Genomic DNA, 21040 nt, shown 5'->3' on the forward strand with positions numbered 1-21040 from the left:
TATGAATTTAAAAAAACAACATTGTTTCAATATACATGTGGCGCAGTCTAGAGTTTTTGTTGTTGTTGTTTTTTTTTTAATTAATCCTTTATTTATCCAGGTAAAAATCTCATTGATATTAGGAGTAGGTTTAGGTTTAGAGGGGAGTTGTTTTAGCCACATGTTAAATAAGCTCATTGTCAGAAACTAGAAGATGGTATCTTTCCAATAAAGTCTCACACATTGATTTTTGTTTCACTCTTCCTCTGTTCCATTTGGTTGTTTCAAATAGGCGAAAATTCAATATAAAGGGGTGAACTTACTACAAATGCAAGTGCCAGATGGGACTTGACCTGATATTAGAATCCCATTATTCTTTCCACCAAGTACAGTCTTTGCATCTCGACCACTAAAACTGTTTATGGACAGAAGCTGGAGGTCTTCTGCCCATAAGAAGAAGAGAAGAGTTACTGAAGTTGGAACACTGCCCAGCATCAGTAAAAGTACATGTCACAGTCAGTGGAGATTTATTCTAAACCTAAATATGTTATTTCAGATTGCATATAACTATGAGGTCCTTAAAATGATGACACTGTACCTTTAATGCTGCTGCCTAGCAAAAAGGAAAAGACCTTGAAAATTAGACCTATTAGCCTGCTGGGCCTTGCTGTATGCTTACCAAGTTTGAAGCACAGGTGTTGAAATTGGTGAAGACAAAAAAGACAATGGTTATAGTTTTTTTTTTTCTTTTAATAACTGAGATGGTGCCACTGAATTAAACCAAGTTCAAACTACCTAAGACTGACTGCTACACTGTATTTCATAAAAACATACAAGAAAAATCTACAGGTTAGAAGTTGCTTCCAAGCTTCATCAAAACTACACTCCTCTGTAATCAATCAAAGTGTTATCATTTTGGACACAAATGAGTAGTGTGCTCAGAGTCAGTATCTGCTTTTCTCAGCTGGTATTGAGGTCTTTGTAATGAGGTCATTTACCATGATTACATACCTATTTTTTTCAAAAAATTTCATTTATTTTCGATTCACATATAAGAATACCAGCAAACATACCTTGGAGCTGAGGGGCACATTAAAAGAAAATCACACTGGCGCGTTTCTGTTGATCAGTGCTCTACTTTGGCTATAATTGATCAGATTATACCGGACACTGTGAGACACAGCTTTGTGCTGGTTGGAAATGAAGCCGTTTTCCTCCCACTTTTCTTCTTCGGACAGTTTCTCCAAACCTGTAAACTGTATCATCATCCCTCAAGCCTTCGCTGGGCTGCTTGGTGCGTTACTGTAAAAGAAGAAACATTTGACTGATTAGGCCTACGAGTAGCCTACCACTCCGTCTCCTCCTCTCCGCCTTTCTCACTCTGCCATTGGTTAGCACGGGGCAGGCTCCGGGATGATGATGCCTGGAAAGGGGGGTAAACTCGGAGCGCACATCACCCCTGCTGCGCACACACGCACAGCAAAAGTGAAGTGAAGATGCTTTTTCCCTTTCGACAAACAGTCCAGCCCGCGAGCCGTTCACTTCTCCTGCTGCCGCTGCTCCTCCTTCTCCCAACAGAGCGTCCAACTGTCCGCTTCCCTGGTTTACACGAGGAACTTGCGCAGCCGGGGCTCGTCCAGCTCGGAGGAGGAGGCAAGAGCAGGCATCAGAGACCCGGAGCACCGTCGGCTCTATAGCGTATCCGTGGAGAGCTACGCGTCGGTATGGGCGCGCTGACAAAAGGACGTTACCTCGTTCTGAGGGGCCTCCTGCTGCTTATTTATTGTACAGCATCGGTCATCTCCAAAGGTAAGAGCTGTGTGTGTCCGTGTGCATGCGTGCCTACTTTGGGTGTTCACTGCGCTGTAAGCGCTTTCAGCCGGTCGGTAAAAGAAGAGAGACAATTCTTGGGTGCCATCCCCGTGGTTACGCACCACCTGTCACGATTTTTGGTTCATGTTTGAGGTTTACAAATACTTCCCTCCCTCACATTCAGTGTTCAGCAGGTGATTCTGAGTGTCACTCGGACTTCACATTTCCACTATTTGAGCCTTCTCTCTTCACTGCGCAGTGGAGCTTCTGCTATTGATTCATCAAGCCACAGCTCGCGCCGTCAAGTTCCTACACTCTTTGTCTTTTTACGTCTCCCCTCGAATCGATGCCAGTCGTCCCATTCCACTAAGTTTTTAGTCGTGAATGAATCCATCACCGTGACCGCGCTGCAATCAGCACTGCTGGCTTAAATGAAGGCACGCCTGTGCAACAGGCATGCCATTTTATCTGAGAGTTCCAGAGCTGGTCCTCCTTTTTAAATGATCCGCTTCCTGATATCACGAAGTGAATACAGTGCCAGGGAAATGTATGTAGAGGTTTGTGCGGGACACAGAGATATTCATCAGCAGCTACCAGAGCGACTTCAAGCAAGGGTTTTCGTTTCTTTTTAGAAGCCCACAGTGAAGGTGCTTTACATTTACTTGATAAAAAATACGTTTGAATGTGAGGTGACACAAGTGGGGGTCGTGTTGAGGGTAGGAAATCTGCCCCTGCTTGATGTTCTATTTTCTTTCTTTTTCCAGAGAACCCAAAAGAACAAATAAAAGAGGATAGATTGAGTCCTCCCTTAAACACAAACAAAAAAAAAATAATCCATGTAAAATCATCTTTCTTTAATACACACTGTAGAGTTTTCTGGAGCCTGTATTGGTTTTAGAGATTTTAAGCTGTTGCACTGAACCACATCACCCGTTTGAATCAGATGTTACAGAACAAGCCCACAACCCAACCAGAATATGCCCTGCAGACATCTGGTTGTGTCTGTGTTGATCTTATGACTCTCACATCTCCATATTTTAGCCACTTAAATAGCAGTAGCACAGAGCAGAGTGCCTAGATTCCAAATTGATGGGTGAGATGGTATTTGGTGTTAAAGGTTCCCTGCAGGTTTAACTGGTTATATGGCAGCCTGTGGAGCTGAACAGAGTTCAGATTAACGTTACACGACTTTACACATCATGAATGTGCAAAGTCTGCTTTTTTTATTGTGAAGCAGGAAACTCTGGCTTTTTCCCACCTTATTGCTGGAATCTGTTTGCCGTGAAGAAACTGTGATACATCATCTTCCACAAATGTAAAAAAAAATATTCTCACCCTGCACACGCCACTCTTTCAGAATAACTCAAATATACATTATATTGCAAAAATATGCATCGTTTTTCTTCATATTCTGCAGAGAATCTAAAATCTCAAAAAGGCAAAAAGTGATTTGTTTTTCATTATTCATTTATGAATCCTACACACACCCACAAAACAAATAACGCCTTCACACTTGATTTTATGCTCAAGTCTAAAAAAGGAAATTAAAAAATGGATCAGAGAGCGAACTCTGATCTATTTTAGTAAAAGACGGGAAGTCATTGACCAGCGTCCAGGGAGTTAGACTGGCAGCAACACAAACACTGTGTTAAAATAATGATTGTTTACATTTTTGTAAACAAACTATTGCCGGTTCTCTCTTGTCGATTAGATGTGGAGACAGCTCTCATCAATCTGTTGTACATTAACTTGTAATTATGAGGATATTAGGATAAGGAATGGAAGTATGCAGCAGCAGGATCTTGTAATGACGGCAGTTTCATTTCGACCAAACGGAAATAGGTAGGTCTGCTGTCATTACTGATCAGTCACACACAGAAAAATAGAGTTAAACTGGGGGTTCAATTTATTCTTGAAGGTAACATTAAATATTGAGTGAATATGATGTTATGAAACCAACATACTTTACTTATGACACATCCCTCTAATTTCAAACCATCAGTCATAATTAGGACCTCGAAGCTGGGCAGAAATTCAGAAAAGCGATGCAGGGAAAAAAAGCACAATGAGACCAGAGTGCAGTAGAACTGACAGGCCTTCTCTTCTGCCCATATGTGCGTGAGTCCTTCCCACCTGGTAATCTAGTATTAGGGTGGGGTTTTGTTTGAGTTACATGTTAAATACACATGATTAAAAAACTATAAAATGAGAAATTTCAAATAAACTCTCATTCGTTACAGATTATCTATTGAAAGCTTAAAATGTCTGAACACAAACTAAACCCTAATCCTTGCTCCTACTTTTTTACCAGTGTCTTGGTGTAACTTAAGAGGTTAATGCTAACTTTGGCTTACACAGTATATACGGGTTCTGCCTCAGGTTCATCCATTGCTCATCTGAAGTAGTGTGAAAAGACTTGTGATGGATTAAAGTCTCTCATTATCGTCTTCTTCTCTAAACCCTAGAAATGGTGCCCAGAGAAGGTGCAGGACTCAGTTTCCTACCCTGCTTCAGGTCAAACGCAAAGCAAAGATTTGCCTCATGTTAATTATTTGAACAGAGTTTCTCGAGTGTTTTTCACAACCCACAAATATTCACCCCAACAGCCCAGAACTACTTCCTTCCATAATACGACCAAAAGCTGAACATAAACGACAATAACATATTTTCTGAACTTACAAGGAAGTTGTTGATTTCACCTGCTTTTAGTTCTTTGTTTATGCAGAAGTAAAGTTGAGCAATAGAGCTGTTCATATGTAACCATTTCAGATTCCTGGTGGCATTGAGAGAATCCACAGGATAGGCTCGGTGCCGCAGTGTCAAGTGAACCTTTGCAAATGAAATATTTTCAGTTAACGTAGATGTCTATTTGCCTGTTTGTGTTACCAAACACAAATGTTCACAACAGCAGACATCATGAATTACAGTGTGCTGAAAAGTTGTTAGATTGGATTGTGATCAGTGATCCCAAAAAACATTTTTCCTACCGCACCTTTAAATAATTTCATCATTATTAACGGTGACATTTTTATGGATGTCTTCATCAGTAGTTTCTGTTAGCCTACAGACAGAGGTCAGAATTAACTTGCATTAACTAAAATGGTTTACAGGTTTTATTCATTTTTTACTGTTGTTAATGGATGTCATCACTGATCATTAACCTTAAGGGTCATACTAATTAAATAAAGGTTGTGTAGTAATAATAACAACAACAACAACAACAATAATAATTTGTAGAAAATGCCCATCACTTGTCTGTTTTGGTAGTGGGATGACATCTACAATGTTCTACAAACTAACTTATCAACATAAGCAACTTAACTTTTCCTACCTTGAGTTGTGGCTTGTCTCTTCGAAAGGAACCATTAAAGCACACAACTACAAGCAGATTGCCAATGTTCTAGTAAGTCACTGATTCAAATTCTATTTGTTACCAATTTTCTGCATAAAATTAAATAAAAGTGTAAATTGATAGCTAGATATTTTAATTAAAATAACAAATGAAAGTAAAGACAACAGTATTGCATTACGTAGCTAATCAGTTCATGTGGAACTGCATCCCTTTCTATACACAAAACACAGAGATACAAAAAAGGATTATTACAGAGGCATTTATAAAAACAAAACAAAATTACATAAAGATGATTTCGTTTTTTGAACTGAAACACTTTCCATTGGGGAAGTATTGAAAAAAAGGAAATGGAAGTTTAAAAGTTTCCTTTTATCTTAGGGTGTGTAGTGTCACAAAACAAATACACAACAAACTTTTATTTGCTTCTTGTCTGTGTGTGTATCAAATGAAAAATTATTGTAACTTTTTCCAATTTTGTTTTCTCAGTTGCAGATTTAAAAAAAATGAATGTTGAATTGTTCGGCAATCTCTACCTTCTGGTTGCATATATTTATGACAAATTAAAGAGTGACTCCAGCAAGTTATTATTATAGTGGTTAGCAGAAAGGGTTAGAATCGAGGCAGTAAAAAATGTTTGGTGATAGCAGTTAGAAAGGTCTAAATTAACTGGATCTTACAAGTTCTACATAAACATACTCAAGCAAAATATGGAATGCTTGAATCATTACTGATGTGTGACTCCAACCCTTAGTTTAGGATTTAGATTCTTGTAAGAGTCTACATAGATGCACAAAATACATGAAAAAGCTTGACAGTACGAGACTATGTGCAGGTTCTCTCTGTATAAATGCACATTTCTTTGTGGTTTTTCTTCAAAATTTGCTTAGCAGAATTAATACAATTTGCAGACATCCAGAAGCCATGAAAGTTAAACAGGTCATTAAATGGCACACAGATTTCTTATCATCTTGAGTTCCTATATATTAAGGAAGTCGCCATCAAAAAGCTGACAGAAGCAGAAGATATGAAAAGTGTCGTCCCAGCATTCCTTGGACAGACTGTTTGTACTTTGCTCGAAGAACACAGAATGAATTTTGACTGAATTCAAACTTCAGTCAGGAGCACAAGCACATTCAAAAGAAGCTCAATGTTTCTATTTGTAGTCATTTTTATGTGGTGCCCTTCAGGGTGTTTACAGAGGTGTGGAAAGCAGCAAAAAGACACGGAACAGAATAGAGCATAGAGGAGAATGGATATGACATTAATTTAATCAGAAAGGAGGAGCTGGGGTGGAGGTGGGTTTCAAATTGGCTTGCAGATTAACAGTATCTGTGGGCAGGCTAAAGCAGCTTAATGTGTATACAACTATAACACGAGGCGTCAGCTGATGTGGACTGGCACTGAGAACATGATCCGGTATCAGCTTCACTTCACTTCACAACCTGCCTGCCTAGCATCCCGATTAAGTGTAGGACCATATTAAAAATAGTTCAGCAAATGATTATCTTCAGTATGTCCATTTTTTTCTTGAGGAGCAATTTTTGTCTATAGAATGTCAAAAAGATGAAAATACTGATTTTCAAAAACCGGAGGTCTTGAGTTTAATTAAATATCACAGAAAAAAGAAAAGAAAACAACACAATTTAAAAAGTGAAAGAGATGTTTTATTTATTTTTTATTCAGATTTTGCTTAAAAAGCATTACAGGTACTAATGGGCTGTCAAAACAGAGGCAGGGCATTTGAATGCTCGACTCTACCTTGTTGCATGTTACAACTTTTCTGCATATCACATCATTTTCAAAGGTCATGCATGTCATGACAGGTGTCACACTTTCCCACAAGTTGAGTCCTTGAACCAAACAGTAGCAAACAGCAGGAGTCCTGCTGCTCTGCGGGTCTCGATGGTCCTAGCTCGAACTCAGCAAGATTTAAGCTCTTAAAGATCAATAGCTGATGTTCGCAGGCCCCCACTGGCTCAGAACGAGACTCACGCAAGGGGTCATGAAAGAGGGGTCCTCCATGTGTAACACAGCCATGAGTGAGAATGATGTGGCCCATGGGGGATCTTGAAAAGGCTTTTCATCTTTTGTCTCACAGTTCTGGTGAAATAAGGGCTATTTCAAGAAGCTTCGTCCAGAGTTGTGATGGGATTTCCTTGTAGATCAGCAATCTGCTATTGCTGTGTATTTATCTCCTAATGAAGCTCTGCTTAGACATGCAAAAAGGGTATGCGAGTGCACTGATATGTAATATCCCTTCTTACCTATCTTCTGATGAGGCTCTTGTTGATTTCTCCTGACATGCAGGCATTTATTTGGGACTCGATGATTAATTTATGTGATGTGTGATTTTAGCAAGATAGACGGTTGTGTATTGAGAAAAGTAATGAGCAATGGGATTATCTGATATTTGATTGAGGATTGCTGAAGTCGCCCAGTTCATTTGTTAGTAAAGTCGCTCGGTCTGCTGTAAGTTTAGCTAATGCTCTATATGACTACAAGAATATGTTGTGAGATTAGACTACAGAGCTGCTAATGTTTGCCTTGCTGGAATGATTCTCCATTCTGCGTGCATGCACATATGCCGAGGCCCCTGGTGGTCACCTCATTTGATAAACATTAGCAGCAAACAGCATTGTCCCTGCTCCACAGATGCACAATTGTGTCAAGTCTTGCTGAAATAACCATCACCACATGTTGTGTGATGCTGTGCCCCTCTGTTATCCGTCTTCGCAGCCTAATTTGACACACAAACTTGTCTATTCTCCCAAGACTTTTACTTCCTTGACCTTGAGCTGCAGATTGTACATCTCCCTCCTTGATCTTCAGGTTGGGCATTTTAAAAAAATTGGAAAGAGAGAGAAAGAGCAGAGCACAAAGGATGCACAAAACTGTGGTTACTTTTGTTTTCAAGAAAAAAAAGGAAAAATCTCAAGGTTTTTTTATTTTCCTCTGCACGGGCTTTCATGAAAACAGACAAAGGTCAAATCTGTTATTTTCCCTCAGAGAAACCAAAAGGGGCTCTTATATTTTCCCTGCCGATCCCAGAATGAATCATCATAGTCAGGCTGCTGTGGGTGACAATGTGTTCAGTGGCCAGATTTACATTTAAATGAAACCAAATGGCTGTACATTCAGAAATGATATACAGTAATGATGATGGTAATAAAAGCAAAGTCCTTTTTCATATTGGACCAGCTCCTACTCGGGATCACTGTCATTTGGGGACTTTGCAGGTACAGTCGGTGAGTTATGTCTTTGCTATGTCAAGACTATTACCTTCACATTTCAATGAGTGAATTCATCAGCATGCTGCCTAAGAGGCTTAATGTAGTCAGCAATCAGCCCTGCAGCTCATTGGCTTCTTCCATGGACCTGGTGCTTGAATGACACTGAGATATCTTTTTTCCAGCTACTGTATGTTTCATGCATCTATAGGTTTTTGCTATTTTCCCTGATACAAGGCCCTGATACATTTACAGTATAGTTTCATTTAGGTGGCATCATCTGGGAATCTAGTCTTTCTGCATACTGGATGAAATAAAAGTGGCTGCCACAGCTTAAGTCATTCTGTTGATAGACTTTAGTGGTGAACATAGAAAACATTATGCCAACAATTGCAACAATCAGTATAATCAAATGACCATACGGTTGTTTGTGGTGGCAAAACTTGATAAAAAGTAGCCTACACTATTTCAATGCAATATTTTAATTAAAAAAATAATTTAGTGCTTATTTTGACATATGAAAGGACCTTTACTTTGCAGGCAAGATGCACTCTGGGCTGACAGGGGAAACTGGTCATAAATGCACAAACAAAATCATATCCTTCGAGTTTTTTTGTATTTTCAAACTGATAACAGTAATGATCTACTCACAATTTAAACATAGGAAATTATATAGGTTAACATTTAAATAGCAATATGAGTACAGAATTCCGAACAATAGCCACAGACCAAATATTAATATATCATAAATAATAGATAAAGCATGCATATAACAAGTAATAAAGAGATAAAATAAGCTGTGCTTTAACATTTGCAGCCATTAAGCAAATCTCACTGTGTTTCTGTAAGGTCTGAAAAGTTTTGCATGTCTTTTTAATAAACATATACTTGTTGCTGCAAACTATAATTGCTCAAACTTGTACAGCAGACTGATTAAAGCATCTATTCAATTAAAAGACAGGTTTCTAATAATGGATGTGGGCATGGTAGACACAAACAAATAAAGCATAGCTCACAAATACAGGCCAGGCTGTCATATCATATGCATTCAAATGCTTCACTATTAAAGCCCTGTGGAAAAATGTGGGTTTTCTGTCCACTGATGCATTAGGGTTTTTAATTTAAAATTGTTAAATGAAGTCTTGACTTTTGCATTATAGTTGCAATCCCTATTATCATAATTTCCCAACTTTAGGATACATAATGTATATCCCAAAGTTGGGAAATTAGCTTACTGAGTAGTTCTTAGCTTACTGAGTAGTTCTGTTTTTGTTACAGTATGGTCATTCTTTTACTTGCTTGTGCTGTGTTTTATGTACCTTGATTAGTGAAGCTGTGACACCACGTGTGCATTGGGTAGCTGGGCTTATTACTTTCCCTGTGTTAGCGCAGATAATGGTTCTTGAATAAAAGTCTATGCAGAGATTATTTTTCTCTGGAATAAGTCACAACTTGCCAGCGTAACATTATATATCTGCTACTATAATTGCTCTGTTATTCACAAGGCTCACTACAGCAGATAGCTCAACATATTTGATTTGGCCAATTGTCTTCCTGGTTTAAAGAAAGGTTATTGTGTGTCCTCCATGTCTTAAACCAGGGATCTTTTGCTTGTTAGGTGAATGTGTAGCTTAAAGACATATTAAATGGCATCATCTGGTTATTTAATCTTTCTGCATACTGGATGAAATAAAAGTTGCATATATTAAATTAAAATGCAGTGGATTTGAATTAGTAAATCAAACGAAGATCAAAGCCTGCTTGTAAAACATGTAGAGATTGTTGATATTTTCTTTTAAAATTAGGTTAATTCTGGTACCTGCACAGGTACCTATTTAAGTATCTGTCGTTTTCAGAAAAAAGCAAGAAATATTCCAACCAAATGTAAAAAAAACAAAACAAAAAAAACGATTGAAAAGCGCAATTAAAATAAAAACGATTATTCTGTGTTTGTAAAATGTATATGTGTATAAAAGTGCGTACAATATAAAATTATCTTTTGCCTTAAGCAGTAGTGCTTGTTTCGCTGTCATGAGACAGGCCAGCTGTTTCATGCGACACCACACTGAAAACATCTGGAAGCGATGCAAACATCCACATTTTGTTTTTATAAAGCTTTATTATCTATATAATAAAATGAATTCCAAATGAGTCATTTGTGAGTATTGAAGTTATTGACCCACCAATCTCAAAATATAAGTCTACTTTACCTTAGGACCCATCACTATCCGCATCTGCAGTTAAAGCAACAGTCACTTATTTGTGGTGATAACCCCAGCACAAAAAGAGAGTATTTATGAAAAATCATTGCTACTGTGTGTTTTTTCACATTCATTTGCTGTAGAGCTACTGCTGGTACTACATCCATGTAGCTGCAGTAATACACTCCAAATTTAGAGGTGTCAGGTTGCGCAGGCTCCATGAACTTCTCCAAATCTGTGTTTACAGATGGTGTGCACCAGATGAGGTTTTTACAAGGCTGCTTTATGATAGCATCCTATTTAGCAAATCTCCAAGCAGCCATAAGGCCTACTGGGAGATGTGTGCATGTGTGAATGCGCCTGCTTCCACACAAAGACACAATTAAGAAACCCACACACAGTCCCATGTAAATTTTATTTATAGTGCGTGTCTGACCATATTTTGATAGCATCTGGGCGAGAGGTTCTACTTAATCAGAGACCAATGAAAAGTGATGCCTCTTCTCTTATCAAGTCAGAGAGAATTCAATATTGTTATCGAGAAACATGTCCCGTTGATGTATGCGTCATGGCTGAAATCTATGTCAGGTTTGCTCCAGTAAATCGCCTTTTGAATGACTGGAGCTTCTAAGTGAATCCCTCATTCCACCTCGTGCTGACAGTGGCTCAGGTGGTAGAGCGGCGTGTCTTCCAACTGGAAAAACAGTGATCAATCCCTGTCTCTTCTTGTCCATGTGTAGAAGTGTTGGGCAATGTATTGAACCCTGAGTTGCCCTTTATGTATGAATGCTAGATCAAAAGTGGTTAGGTATAGATAAAAACACTTTATGAATGTGTGTGATTGGGAGAATGAGACTTAAAGTAAAAAACTGCTATGTAAGTCCTAGTCAATTCACCCAGTGGAACCACAGTAAAGAAGTGCAATGTTTCTATATCCAGTACACTGTGAGTATTTATTTATTTATTTTGCTCTATCAATGTAGGTCAGACTGTTACAGACTGAAGTGTCTCAATAACTAGATGAATTACTGTGCAATTTTATACAGATGGCAAACTTTGATCTCTAATCCAAATTGCTTTAAAGATGCCCTAGATTTTCCACAGAACCATCAAAATGTCAAATGATATACTCACATCTCATTTTGTACAGATATTTATGGTTCTTAGGTGATATATCCAAAAAATTCTGATGATTTGTTGCTGCCATCACCTTGTTCCTACTACAGGTTGCTGTTATTAATTTTATATGAGCTAAGACAATATGTAACACTGCAACACATTCAGTTTTAACGCACTGAGAAATGATATAATTACATATTTTTCCTATATTAAATGTCTAGAATAGCATCTTGCAAGACTAGGAAGAATAACAATTGACATAATTCCACAATAAGAATGGCTGGAAGGTGAATGGCGTTAGTTTATATCCCAGCTACAAGACGGGACTATGAATGTTGCCTTTGAATATCTACAATTTTTACACTTTTATATTACTTGACTTTTTCATTTGTCCCTAATTGGTTAGATTTAAATACAGTTAGGGATGGCTTGAATTAAAACACACCTAAATGCTATTAATTGACCAGCTAATCATTGACCTGTAAGTTCCTCGTTAGTGAAGGTTAGTAGGTAGTTAGGTTGCTGGAGTGACTGTACAAAATATCCGCAGTAAACTTAAAAGCTGAAACAACATGATAGCACAGAGATGCATGTTCTGAATGTTTGCCTATTGTCTGGCAGCAATAGAACTGGCAATCACTAAAATGCCCAACAACTGTATTTTACCCTATCAAGTTCTAACCTAGCATCATCAGAATTTTCCGTTCATCCAATACTTCAGTTTGTCCATATTTATTACTTATAGATTACTATGATAAAATACCTTCTAATAATGTCATTTACTGTTGCAGCTTATTACATTAGTACCTTAAGCTGGTGTTAGCATATTTATATTCTAAACAAACAAAGTGAACATTGTCTCTGCTAAACGTCAGCATGTAATCTTTTTCATTTTAAGCTTTTAAATAGCTACATCACAGCTACAAGGTTACAACACCTAGGTAGTATTCGTATACACATCCAAGTCATAATGATGACTTGGAGACTTCTCTGAAAGCTCTCATATGTCCAAATGAGAACTGATGACATGATGACATGAAGTCATAAACAAGGAAATCTTTACTATGGTTACCTTTCCTCTCTATTATTTCTCAACTTGTCATTATTGCAGCCTCACAGTGTTGCTAACAATGGCTCATTATCTTTGCTCAGTATCTCCAATTCTGCATACCATTGGGCCTTTTCAGTTTTTTCCCCACTTCCAGTAAGTGCAAATTGGAGCAGTACCATGTTTTTAAAGACTTGTTAAATTAGGGCCAGCATTGAGAGACAGAAGGACAAAGAAAGCGAAACGGTACGGAAAGGATTTTCTTTAACTGAGAAATAAACCACATTGTAATCCAGGACTGTGAACTGGGCTCTCAAATACATAGATCACAGTTATATTTCATGGACAACCAATGTATGGCCTTATGATTCTCTGCTGTGGCTGTGCCTACTTTCATGGCCTTGGGTCAGCTGTTCAAACATGTCCTCTGTTGATCCACGGTGCAGCAGCAGGCCTGTAGGGACAGAACATTGCTGAAGGACAAGTTGTGATGAATGGACTGCCAAGCACTAGTCCCAGCTCACTGTGCCTGTCTTGCCTGAAGGACCTCTTGGTCTCGCTGTTGGCCACATGTTAGTCATTGGTTCATGCTGTTTGTGAACAGTGGTTGTCACACACTGTTGCTGCAGAAAAAAAAGAAGTTTTTCCTTTTTTTCTCTCTTTTTTTTACTTTCATGTATTTACACAATGCTTCATCATCTGGTTTTTACTAGAGATTTATTTCCACTTAATATGAAAAATGCACTAGAAGAGCCCACTGATAATCTAAAACAACATCCAGAGGTTTGCCAAGATCCTAAACAGAGTTATTTTTTCATCTCTTATTTTTGTTGAATACAGTGTGGGAGAATATTATTTGACACCCTCCTGAATTTGGAGGTTTACTCACTTACAAAGAAATGAGCGGCGTCTAATTTAATGGAAGTTTCCTTTTAATGGAGTAAGAAAGAATGTCAACCAAACATCCAGAAAAAATGCATTACATAAAAGTTACAAATTGATTTGCATTGAATGAAATAACTTTTTGAACCCCAAGCAAAACATGTCTTTGTATTTGGTGGAGAAACCCTTGTTGGCAAACACAGCAGTAGCACGTTATTTGTAGTTGGTCACCAGGTGTGCATATATCTCAGGAGGGATTTTGGCCCACTCCTCTTTACAGAAACTCCAAGGACTGAGGTCTGGAGATAGGCGAGGCGGCTTCATGACCTTAATGTGGTTCTTGTTTAGCTGCTCTTCTGTTGACTCCTCTGTTGACTTGGTGGTATCTGTTGGGTTATTGTCATGCTGGAAGACAGCATGACTAAGGGAAGGAGATTTTCATGCAAGGTTTTACGATACATGACCCCATTCATTGGGCCTTCAATACGGTGAAGTCGTCCTGTACCCTTAACAGAAAAATAGTCTCAAAGCATAATGTTTCTATTGCCGTGCTTGACTGGTGATGATGGCTTTTTTTGGTCATACTCAACATTTCTGTTCTTCCAAAGTCAGCAGATTGATATGATTTTGGTTTTGGTTTCAGCTAACCACAGGACTTACTCTTATGGCTTATGTGAAAGCATTTAAATGTTGGCTGTCAAACTTAAGAAAGCTTTATACATGTACCTTTTCAGCAGGAGGACCTTGCGGACGTTGCAAGATATCAATCCATTATGCTGCCGTAGTGTGCTTCCTTCAGATCATTAAGAAGCTCCTCCTGTGTAGATCCATGTAAGGAAATCCCCAAAAGTTGATTCTGTTCATTTGGACGTGGCGTTTTGTTCAGCTTAAAGAAGACTGAAGAAGTCACTTCAATGAGTAATGACACGTTTCTCCCACTGAAAATGATACGTCCAAATGAACAGAATCAACTTTTTGGGGTTCCTCTTGTGTAGTTTGAACTGATCCACCACCTTTCTCATGATCATCCTCACCGCATGAGGCAAGATGTTGAATGGAGCTTCAAACAAAGGACGTTAAGGGCTAAAATGATGGTCTTGTACCAAAATGCAGCCTACAGTCTACAGTTTTATCACAGATTTCCTTTGACAGGTCTTTGGTTTTGCCCATGGCAGTGGAGAGCTTGGAATGGAAGAAACTGATTGTATAGACGCATGTGATTTATATGCATAACAAATTTAAAACAGGAGTATCTGTAATTCACTGATTGGTTGATTAATTGGTTGATTCATTCGGTGTAATTTGTGTGCAGTTTGGACAGCCAGAATTTTGGCTGGGTTGTAGGGGATTGAATATTTATTTAAATCAATACCATGCAAATCAATTTATTCACTTTTATGTTTACATGTCAAAGTAATATCTGTATGAAAGCTAGAACCTAAGTTATCCAGAACATTACATTTAAATGAGGGGTTCTGTGTTATTCACTGGCTGTAATGTTATGGCTGATGGATCTATGCAGATCATGATTATAATTTGCCAGGGAAAAAATGATTATGAGGAGGTATTTTGAAAATTGTCTTAGGTTTAGTGTCTATTACCATTTTCCTTATCTTTTCAACATTGCTGCTAATTTAGAAAAATAACATAGCCTAGGTTTCCAACTGTTGTGACAAATTACCTTATTATGAAAGTAAGTCATTATATACAGAGGTAGTCTTTGTGAAGGGAATTGATATTATTTGTGCCAGTGTTTGGAGTTTTATATTGATTACTGCATTCTTGAACAGCAGGAAGTATCATTAATACTAATAATATATTGTCTGTTATCCACGAAAGCTGTTTAAATACTGTAGGATGGTAATAATAAAAATAGCCACACCACAGCTACTGTATAAAAGGCATCATAGATTCAGCCATAAATGCACTCATATTCCAATTAGTAAACATATACAGAATTGTAGTTTCAGCCAGACAAATAGAGCAGCTGACTGCAGCCAGCCTTTTAATACTGTAACATTATCTTTCCTTTATATAGAATCTATAGAATCTTACCATAAACTGGCAACTGTAAACCAAAAATATTTAGGGGTTACAGAAAGTGGCTTAGTATCTTTATGAGCAACTTAACTGTAAATATTTAAGCAATTGTGGCCAGTGGACAAATTTATGTCTGGAAATTTAAAAGGATTTGTCTTTCCGCATATTCCATCGTGATCTTTTTTTCTCTCTGTTACTTAGAGAAACTTTGCTTCTCTTTTGTTTCCATTTTGTAGATCGCTACACTCAATAAATAGAAAATGAATTGGGCACCAAAATTCCTTTTAAAAACATGAAAAATAAAGCATTACACAGCCTCAATGTATAGTATGAACTGGGAAAAGAAATGAGCTCAGATAACAAGATCCTAGTGGGCAGTTTTTATTTTTATTTTAACATGTCACAAAGGAAAAACAAAACGGAAAATGGCCTCAAACAGAAGTTTGACCATAATCTGTACTTAGCCTTACTGAGCTGGTCACAGCTGGCCATTGCTCAGAAAGGCTTTTTTTTACCAGCTACTATTCTCTCGGGTCTTTTTTAGGTGGTTTTCTTTGTGCAAAAGATTTTGTAGCTCAGTGAGATTCTTGTGCTGTGTTGTATGCACTGCTCTCTTAAGTGCTATCCACAGACTGTCCACGGTGATGTTGGGATTGAGCTAATGTGCAGGATATAGCAAAGCCTTTTGTTTGTGCCTTTGTAGGTGGAGCATTGTTTGTTTTGAGGTCTCAGGATCACTGCCTTGTTGTAGTTAGACATTGACCTCTTTCTTTTTCATTTTCAGCATTTTCTTTTGTATTCATTTTGTTTTCTTTACTTTTTTTTTTTTTTTTTTTTTTTTTTTTACAGGCTGTGATGTTCCGCGGAACAACAGCTCTTAAAGCAGTTTTTCCACAGATGTTGCTTATATAGCTGGTAATACTGTGAATGTCATGTCAAAGTTTCTATTGTCTAACAACTGACACATTTAAACTGAAGTAAAAAAATAGGATAAAAGATTTTGATTTGGACAAAAATAAACCTCTGTTTATACTGACAAATTCATTTGATAGAATAAAAATATAAGATGGCCGAAAAAGAGGAATAAAAATACAATACCTGTTGCTTTATTTTTTGATTCCTTTCTAAATCCAAAACACTGCCAAAAATAGTTGTGCCTAAGCCAAGTATGAACTCTAGAGTAGTATACTAGAATAGGGTTGTAGTTCAAAATGTTGCTTATTTAGCCTTATTATCCTTTCTATAGTCCCAGTTCACCTTTGGTCTGAAAAAGCTGTTTTGACACATTCATTTTCCCTTAGAGCCAACTTTCTTCTAATGGCTACCTTTGTAAATGGGAGGTCTGAGCAGAGGATAGGACTTCTGTACTCACAGCCAAGGTTTCGTGCCTAAGATAAACATATAAAGCTCTCAGTGACATCATTAAGAGCCAGAAGTAAGAAAAAAGCAGTGTCTGCAGCCAGAACTCTTTATTTGAAATTCTGGCCATGTTTTAATAAATACTTGGAAATTCAAAACACTTCAGCCCAAGTGCAATATTTGTGGACCTTTTTTTTAATTAGATTTTTTTCAAACTATTTTACTTTTATGTTGCAAACCAATGTTATTGACATTACCATATATGGTTCGTTGCTCGTTTAGAGTACGCTTTCCCACAAAGTGTACATATTAAAAGTATAAGAAAAATTCATATAAACTTAAAGGAACATTTATTGAGGAACGGTTTTCCTGACTGACAAAGGCACTTTTCACATATATGACACACATACAATTGCACTCCCATCCAAGGCAACTGGTTCATAGTTGTTAGTGTAGCTGTAACGTAGAGTTTCAGCAGAAATTACACCTCGAACCTGCAATGAGATAAAGTGACCAAAACATTTTTGTCTTCAAAGACTAAAGCTCATTCATAAACACTGAACTGAGCATGTGTACACCCAAACACATGATGTACTATTCTATACCATGGTACTTGACTGGCTGGCACAACAATAGTCTCCCACATATATAAGGACCACCCCAGGAAAGAAGGACCAATAGTCAATTCTGCTACTAAAGAGAAATTCACCCGAGTCACCACATACAGAAACTGCAAGTTAAGAGCACCTCAGATTAGAGCCCAGATAAATGTAACACATAGTTTCCGTAGCGGTAACATCACTATATCAACTATTCAGAGTAGACTGCGCGAATCAGGCCTTTATGGTCAACGAGCTGCTAAGAAACCACTACTAAGGAAAAGCAACAAACAGAAGAGATGTGTTTGTTCCGAGAAACACAAGGAATGGACATTAGACCAGTGGAAATCTGTGCTTTGGTCTGATAAGTCCAAATTAGTTACGTTCTCACTGAATCACTCTATACTGTACAAACCTGTGGTAAAAATCCACTTTACTATTGAGTACTAATGTCATGCAATATAATGTCTGATTAAAAAAATAGTAAAGTATGACTGGCTGGCCGAATCTGTTATATGTGCAAAAATGGACCTGCAACCATTATTATGCCAGAAATTTCACAAATTTCTAGAAATCCTACACAAACAACACCTACTTCAAAATTTAGAACAATGATTCAAACAAAATGTGTAAGCTCCATCAACATACCACTGTTACTGTTACTGTTATAGATGTAAGGGTAGGTAGAGTGAATAAACATATTTCCGGAATTCCAGAAGAAGACTGAAGTTTGAAGTGCTGCAGACCATTGGAGATTGATTAGATGCAATTATGTCACTGTCTGTCAGGTAGCGTGGTTCTACAATCTTGTAGAAGGAGGTTAATATGAGTGTCTGCCATTGGAAAAAAAACTTCATATACATCTTATTACTTACTTGTTTATTTATTTTTTTAATTTTTTTTATTATCTATTTATCCAAGTGAAAAGTCTCATTGAGGTTAAAATCTAATTTCCAAAAATACCTTACATACTATATTTAAAAAGACTCTACTTCTGCTTCCAGAATTTGAACACTAATATTCACTAATTGCAGGTTAACCATTAAATTATTAACCATGTTTTATTAGTGTGTCAATGAAAGTAAGCTATTTAGAGAATATATGAAAAACGAGTGAGAAACAGCAAATTAAGTGAAAATGATTTTAACTGTAGTTTAAGGATTTCCAGGTTGAGGTTTCCAGGGCTCTCACTTTGGTCTCATTGTTGTGTACTTTGACAACACAAGACACATTCAAATAAATTAGACAGTGGTGTACAGATTATTGGAAAATGCTACACATTCATTTTTTTACATTACAGAGAATCACAGCTTTGCTTTCTTATTCAAAGGCACCTTGGTAGCTTCCTCCACAGTTTATGGTCTATTTGCTTTTGACAAGTCTGTTCACTCACTGGCCACAAGAGCCACGTTTCTCAACATTACTCACCACAAGTATCAACCTAGATTGACAAATGATCAGGAGCAGCCTCTCGACAGTCGTGGCCCCTGTGAAACTGGGGGTAATATGAAAATACATTTAAAGCCTGTCACCATCGCTGAGACACCAAGGCATTAGTTTACAGCGTGCAGTGATAGGTTTCGGCATTTTCAAAGATAGACTTCTAGACAGGAAAATGAGGTAGCCATGTTTTGATGATAGCAGACAGATGTTGCTATCTCCTCTGAGTTTCTTGGTTGTGAAACACCTGAAATGTTTCCCCCCTCTAACCTTTTACAGCTTTTTCGTCAATAGCTAATTCATAACTCTTTGAATTATAAGGCTGTTTGGACTGTGTTTTAATGAGTATGACTTTGATGGGCTAATTGTGGGCCTTTTTCATTCGCTTTCTGTTGACTTGAGAGGTCCTGACAGCTGACTTTTAACCTGTTAAAGCATTTCCAATCTGAACATTATATTGTACTCTACCCTGCTTTGTCTTGGTGTGTAGTAGCTGTGTAACTCTTCAGTTCCTCATGTGCCTAAGGCATCCTCCTACTCCCTTCTTTTCATGCTCCAAATTCTCTTTTTTTAAACTCATTTTGGCTTTTGATTCAATCTCAGAGTTCTTCAGGGTCAGCCCCACTGTGGATTACTCAACCCTCCCATGTAAACCAGCGTGTATTCATCTCAACCTTGTGGGCTACATTGCATCTTTACTGATTTGCCATGGCTTGTGCCCACACAGCATCCCAGGAAAAATGGACCTTTTGTTGCAGTTGTGTTTGCTTTTAGAACTACATTAGTGTTAGTTTGAATTAATAGTCGTTATGAAACAATGTGGCATGCACTGGATCACTTGCCTGAAGCTGCAGCTTGTTTGGGAACAGCTCATGTCAGCCGTTGATGCCTCTATGATTCAGATCAGTTCTCCCAACAGCTTATAGCATGAAATTATGTCGAGATGAAAATTGTCTGAAGACATTCTTTTGGTAATTGGAGGACCAGCAGTGAGCAGTGTTCATTAATGATGGCAGTCAAGTGTTAAAGAAATTCCCTCTGGCCATCACCTTTGACATATACTCGAGGGCATGCTGGAATATAGAACAAATGAGCCTACATTTTATTTAATGTGGTTTCAGTGTGTGTGGTGTATACACTTTATGGTGTGTTTGAAAGCCTCTGTTTGCATTGAAGAATTCAAGGTTGTTGCCCTACTGCGTTTACAAAGGGGTGTGTGGGAGAAGATATTCCCCACCTCTGCCAGACTAGATTTTAAACTTCTAGCAAAATTAGAAGATCTGTAACAGGCATGGACATTCAGCAGGACTAAGCAAAACTGAAAGCATGAATAAATGCAAAAAAATAATTAAATGTAAAACTGCTTGAGATTCAAAATATTATTGCTTCTCTTCAGTATTAAAACCATCTGAAAGTCAGTGTCTGCAAATCAATAAACACATAAAAAACAGGGACCGCTAATAGCTTAATAACGATTAATAATTGGCATTACTGGCACCAACATAGCATGGCCAATTGGAAACCCACATGATGATGATGCTGTTATCTTGTTTGAAACTGCTGAGCTGGCAAAAGAAGATCTTTTTGTGTAAAGAAATTCAAAGGTTTATTTGAATCGGATTTGTACTGGTGAAGGAACATGACGTTTGCTGAAAAACTAGAGCTTTAATGTTGAAATGATGTTGTGTAATGTTCTGTGATGTAATTTTTTCCCCCAAATACAGGGAGTGCAGAATTATTAGGCAAATGAGTATTTTGTCCACATCATCCTCTTCATGCATGTTGTCTTACTCCAAGCTGTATAGGCTCGAAAGCCTACTACCAATTAAGCATATTAGATGATGTGCATCTCTGTAATGAGAAAGGGTGTGGTCTAATGACATCAACACCCTATATCAGGTGTGCATAATTATTAGGCAACTTCCTTTCCTTTGGCAAAATGGGTCAAAAGAAGGACTTGACAGGCTCAGAAAAGTCAAAAA

The 21040-nt window shown here is 37.7% G+C and overlaps 1 protein-coding gene across 2 annotated transcripts in view; it reads left to right on the top strand.

Annotated features, from left to right (window-relative positions):
- The first annotated feature begins 816 nt into the window (after nt 1–816).
- unc5db (unc-5 netrin receptor Db) overlaps nt 817–21040 on the top strand; it is a 278720-nt gene continuing 258496 nt past the window's right edge. Inside the window, exon 1 of one of the 2 annotated variants that reach the window (XM_019366122.2) lies at nt 817–1788. In XM_019366122.2, coding sequence (XP_019221667.1) covers nt 1704–1788 — 85 coding nt within the window. In that variant the 5' untranslated portion in view covers nt 817–1703. The remainder of the gene's footprint in view (nt 1789–21040) is intronic. The other variant, XM_005472915.4, reaches the window with a different exon arrangement.

The sequence above is a fragment of the Oreochromis niloticus genome, linkage group LG12, assembly GCF_001858045.2.
Source record: "Oreochromis niloticus isolate F11D_XX linkage group LG12, O_niloticus_UMD_NMBU, whole genome shotgun sequence".
Taxonomy (NCBI): domain Eukaryota; kingdom Metazoa; phylum Chordata; class Actinopteri; order Cichliformes; family Cichlidae; genus Oreochromis; species Oreochromis niloticus.